The sequence below is a fragment of the Glycine soja genome, chromosome 11, assembly GCF_004193775.1.
Source record: "Glycine soja cultivar W05 chromosome 11, ASM419377v2, whole genome shotgun sequence".
NCBI lineage: Eukaryota > Viridiplantae > Streptophyta > Magnoliopsida > Fabales > Fabaceae > Glycine > Glycine soja.
This window is the reverse complement of record NC_041012.1, coordinates 50,854,019-50,860,018: the sequence shown is the minus strand read 5'-3', so window position 1 is coordinate 50,860,018 and position 6,000 is coordinate 50,854,019. Positions and strand designations below refer to the sequence as shown.

At 31.0% G+C, this 6,000-nt stretch overlaps 1 protein-coding gene across 1 annotated transcript; it reads left to right on the top strand.

Annotated features, from left to right (window-relative positions):
• Nucleotides 1-529: 529 nt before the first annotated feature.
• LOC114375587 (transcription factor MYB46-like) lies at nt 530-3,369 on the top strand. The gene is made up of 2 exons (XM_028333413.1): nt 530-842; nt 2,194-3,369. The coding sequence occupies exons 1-2, from the start codon at nt 559-561 to the stop codon at nt 2,903-2,905; spliced, it is 996 nt and encodes a 331-aa protein (XP_028189214.1). The 5' UTR covers nt 530-558; the 3' UTR covers nt 2,906-3,369.
• The last annotated feature ends 2,631 nt before the right edge of the window (nt 3,370-6,000 follow it).

Here is a 6,000-nt window from a genome sequence, read left to right as displayed (position 1 = left end):
CATAACACATATATGCAGGCGGCATTCATTATGTGGCCGTCCTAGCATACATTCATTATTCTTATATTTGTTCCATATATATCTTAAACTACACGTGTGGTGGGGGGAGAAAAGAGATTATGTAAAGTGGAAGCAAATAACTTGGCTTGGTTATAAAACAAACTCGTATATACGTTTAACATAGTGTATATATATATATATATATATTGTCTGGCACCTTATGATTCATGTGTGTCATGATAACCTTGTGAGTGAAGAAAAATTAGAAAAGAAAAAGACAAAGGCCATGGAGTCAAAGACAAGACGACCACCTATCTTTCTCAATCCCTTAGGTCCCTCTCCAAACCGTTTTCTACTAGACTCGTCAACCAACCTACTTCTCTCACTCTTCCCTATTTTGTAAGCAAACCCCATAACCATCACCATCGTCATCATGATCATCGTTAATTGCCTCCACATGAAGCTTCCTTCTAATCTTTCTCACTTTATAAATGCTTCTCTTGTGTACATATCAAAGTAACCAGTTGGGAGAGGAAGTTGCCCTTAAGAGGAAGTACAATGAGGAAGCCAGAAGCGTGTAATAATAATACTAAAAACAATAGCAACAAGAAGCTTAGAAAGGGGTTGTGGTCACCTGAAGAAGATGACAAGCTCATGAACTACATGCTAAACCATGGACAAGGGTGTTGGAGCGATGTGGCAAGAAATGCTGGCCTCCAAAGGTGTGGCAAAAGTTGTCGCCTTCGATGGATCAATTACTTGAGGCCTGATCTTAAGAGAGGTGCATTCTCACCCCAAGAAGAGGAACTCATCATCCACTTCCATTCCCTTCTTGGAAACAGGTTCATCTTATGATCATTTTTCCACTCCATCACCCTTATAAGTTATATCCATGATATAAGGTTCATCTATATATAATCTTTATTACCAATATTATAGATCCATGCATCATTAACTTTTATTAAGAAGAACTGGTGATTAGACAGTACTGCTTTAATTTATTGCAGGTAGTATATCATCATAATGCTTTTCCAGGTTTTATAATTTCTTTAAAGAACTCATAATACACACTATAAAAATGCAAGTTTATCTTTAAAGCTTAGCCATTCCTGGAAGAGTGATAGAATTCTAAAAAGAAGAATGAAATATAAAACGGCACTATTTTAGGAGGGTTATATTTTTAATCAAATTAACATACTAGAGAATACAGATTTTCTAAGATATTTTAAGTTCATTTTCTTTAATTGCTAAAAACAAATCCCAGACACTACTGCACACGCCTAATCATACATAATTAAAAACTTAAAAATATATTTGCACACTATTTTGGTTATTGGTTCTTACATCATTTTTATAGGTATCTATTAAAATAAAAAGAAAAAGAATTACATTTTAATACATAGTTCCTTTTTCTCCTCAAAACAATTAGGTTTAACAAAAGCCAGCGTATAAAAAGAAGAGTAATAACATGTAGACACTTTTACATATTATATACTTCATCAATATTAACATGTATTGTTTTTCTTCATCTCCCTTTCGATTACATTATATTACTTATTATACTTTAAATTAGTTTTCTTTATTTTCTTTCTTTTCCTCTCTAAATATTAATTAGATATTAGTCTCTACCGATCTTTTTCCTAAAAAGGTGCTTAAGAATTATTTCTCAGTAGAAATGAAACTGTTAAATAGACATTCACTTTGTCTTGTATTTCTTTTCTTTTTTTATCCATTTTCTTTCTATACCTCTCTTTTCTGTTCTCTTTATGCACCCAAAATACAAAATGCATCCAGTGTAGTTCAATTCTTTTCCATATACTATCGACTAATATTTAATTAATAATATACCCCTCGCTTCCAAAGGAAGGAGAAAATTCAGGAAGGTAGACAGTTTTCATATGTCGAAATCTAGATTTCCTTAGTCCGGCATACACACATATTTTGAAGTTCAAATAACAACAGCATATATGAATTATACACACACTCACGCGCAAAACAAGAACTTGGAGTTGAAGGCACTCCATATATCTGTATTATTATCGCTTTTTATTAGTTTCCCTGCAAAGCATTCCTTTAAATTTCTATATATATAGCTATCAACGGAAAGAAACACGTAGACATCTGTTTCAAGTTAGTTTGTGCAATATTTATTCATTGACCTGATATTTTTCTATGTATGTTTCACTTTTGAAGATGGTCTCAAATAGCGGCGCGTTTGCCTGGGCGAACCGACAATGAAATAAAAAACTTTTGGAATTCAACGATAAAGAAAAGACTCAAGAACATGTCGTCCACGACGACCACAACCTCAACCTCACCAAATGCAAGCGAGACCTCAATATCCGAGCCTAGTAATAAGGACCTCAACAACATGGGAGGGTTTATTTCCACACTACATAATAAACATGCAGGTTTTGTTCCTATGTTCGGTTCATCTCCATCACCATCAATGATGCAAACCAGTACAGTTTTCAATAACATGATTGAAAGGTTTCCTATGCTGGAGCAAGGACTGATTAACATGCCAGCTTCTGGAGGGTACTTCGAAGGCACAGGTAGTACTCCTTGCTTTTCGCAATGTGAAGTTGACAACAATAAAGGTTCTTGTTATTTAGAAAACGAAGTGTTTGAGAGTGTAAATATCGGGGTAGAAGGGGATATGTTTGTTCCTCCCCTTGAGAATGTTACATGCAAGAGAGAAGAAACAACTAACAGCAGTTACTTTGACGCTGACATAAATAGTATCCTTAATAACTGCAACAATATTGGCATAGCTGAAAATAAGGCTCATCATGGGGTGGAGAATTTGTTTCAGCAAGAGTTAGCCACTGCCACAGGAGAATGGGACTTTGAAGAGTTGATGAAAGATGTTTCCTCCTTTCCATTTCTTGATTTTTCATACTGATCAATGAACCTTATTTGGCACACTGCAGGGTGATATATTCTTCACATAGAGCCTTGTATAATAGTATACTGGTATTTTTTACCCTTATACCGAATTCACAAGTTAACAATCAGGTATAGGCCTCAAATAAAAGTCCAATATATATATATATATATATATACACACATATAAATTCTTGGGTATCCATTGGTGATCGTGTATTTAGTCTTGCAGATTAGTTAATTTGTGCATTATCAAATTAAATTTTTTAGATCATCACTCCGCAGTAGGAAACCAGTGTAGTTAGCAACAATAATCTGTCATACTTGTAAAAGGAGATGTGAATAGATTGTTATACATTATTTTTATTTTTTTTTGTTCAAGTTTTGTGCGGATATATATGTGTAGTAGTTATTGTTATGTATTTCGTTTTATATAACCTGAGATGTACAAAATAATAATGTAAATGGTGATAAGTTTGTATATGCACGTGTGTGTATATATATATTGTTCCTGTTATAAATGGATTAGGTATTGGTCCTTCTGTCCAAGGGTTTTTTATTGTGCCAAAAGATATCTGAAGTCGAAAAAGATCATCCGCTAGTTGTTTCTTATAGAAGATTCGAGTGTATGAGTATCCAAAGAATGGATGAGAGAATATTTACAAAAGATACTCTAACACATAAGTGATGATTTGATTCAGAGCTATTAACAATGTATAATGAGTAGGTGAAAATGTATGAATCCTCTCTTACATAGGAGATTCACTCCTCTTTATACTAATATTGTTGAGCTTAGAGTCTATAGGTCTCTTACATTATAATTATCAGTTTAGCAATACATCTTCTAATCATGGTTAAGTATTACTAATTGAATGATTACCTTTATACTAATATTGTTGAGCTTAGAGTCTATAGGTCTCTTACATTATAATTATCAGTTTAGCAATACATCTTCTAATCATGGTTAAGTATTACTAATTGAATGATTACCTTTAAGCAGATTATTTGGTATATATATATTACTTTTGATGGATGTGAAGCTCTGTTCCTCATTCCCCATTTTTCAAATTGGATGTCATTAAGTTCATATAGTAATAATTAGATTCCGCTCTTAAAGTCTTGGAGGCAATCAGATTTGCTTTTCATGATTGTTTATATACTTTGGAAAGCTTACTTAATCATAAAAGTTAGTCCACTCGGTAGAAAAAATCACGGTTAATGGGTACTCATCAGTTGTCGAGTTCATCATACTGTATATGGAAGTTAGTTAAGCTAAATGGTTGAATTCTAAGAGTACGTAATTATAACTTCAGCTTGATTTCAAGCCTTTAAAAGAGGACTAAATATAATTATTATATTGACAAACGAAAAATATGCCATAGAATATATAGGATAATTATCAAGAAGTGAATATAAAGCAACTTAATTTGAAATGGACAAGTAACGAGAGTTGGCGCGTCAATATAGAAAGATAAGAAAAAGGGGTAGTGCCGTAGTGCCTTTTTATATCATTTTCCATTTTCCATCATACCATAACTAATTTGTTTTTGTTAATTATTTCGATAGGAAGTAGGTATAGTTTGCATCTTCACCACGGGTATACTTCCGTATTCTTCAACGTTACATATATTCTCATGATAATGTTGTTATGACTTTTGAAGCTAACAAACAATGGCACTAGCAAGCAGAATGCACAACGGATGTTTTTTTTTTTTTGGAGGGTGAACAGACTGAAATTTGTCTAGTTGGTAAGACTATCTATCATTAAGGATGGAAGTTGCTCGTTGATGTTCTATATATGACCTAGTTAACTCAGGTTAAGTCTATACTAAATCAGTAAATAAAGTCTCTACTAAATAATTAAGTTAGACTTCCTACAAGTTTATGTAATTGAGTGGTCAAGCTGATTCAAAAAGTTTTTAAGACATGCATACCAAATCTCCCTATTAAAACAAATATAAATAATATAATTGCAATCATAATTATATCATTTGTTATTACTATTATATTAATTTTTTACTTTTTATAAATAATTCAAAGGTCTGGCTAACTATTATCCTAGTAACATTGATTAAGAAATTAAAATAAAAAATTAATATATAAATCATAAAAAATGCAAAAAAAATAATAGAGTATAATTTTGCGTCTTCCAATAAATTAAATATTTTTTACTCTTATCTCCTTAACTAATACTATTTTTGTTCATTTTTATAAAAAATAAGTTACGTTAATTTTTTATAAATAAGAACAAAAGTAATTAATATCATGAGAGCACTTATTAGCATTTGGCATAGTTCAATAGAAGATTTAAGAATGTATTTGAATAGCAGTTTTCATACTGTTCTATGCAGTGGATAGATAATGGATAGTGGTTTCTAATGGAAATTCAAACATATACTAAATTTTTTTATGTTAAATATCTATTTATTAAAAATTAGTAATTAATATTTATTGAGAATTTTTTCTATTAAAAAACTGGTTTGCGAACATTTAAATTATATTATGAAAGAATATTTTTTCGATTTAGACAAGACTTTTAACTATTTCATATTAGATCTTAATTTATAAGATAAACTGGCTAGATAAAGGCCTCCTTGGATCTAATTAACCTAAAACTTGGTTTATTTTCACACCGTATGCATCATGTGAGAAAAATGGACTAAATTAGTGACTTTTATTTTCTAACTAGAAAAAATATAAGAAAAATAAGACCTTATTTTATTTAAGAAAATGTTTAAATTTATCCTGCATTTTAAAAATAATTATAAAAATACAATGTAATTTATTTATTGCTTTTAGAAATCATATAAGAAATGATGAAGAAAGTTAAATGAGCGTTTGATTTCATTGTTTTCTGTTCTCATTTTTTAACAAAACAGAAAATAGTGTTAGAAAATATATTTAGTTCAAATTTGGAAAACATTTCCAAAGAAAAATCATTGTTTTCAACTTTTTTTCTAAAATATGAAAATGCAGTGGAAAGCATGTTAAATATTTTATTCCGAAATTTATTATTCATATGTCTGTCACCGCCTCACCGCTTGATTGTCATAACTCATAATAAGCTACCAGAAGTCCAAGAACTCTAAACAAGGGAAGCTAGAGCCCAGCCCA

What these genes read in the sequence shown, in the direction of transcription:
- LOC114375587 (XM_028333413.1), top strand. Translation starts at nt 559, where the DNA reads ATGAGGAAGCCAGAAGCGTGTAATAATAATACTAAAAACAATAGCAAC. An exon ending in CATTCCCTTCTTGGAAACAG is followed by an intron (nt 843 to 2,193) that starts GTTCATCTTATG and finishes TCACTTTTGAAG; the next exon opens with ATGGTCTCAAATAGCGGCGC.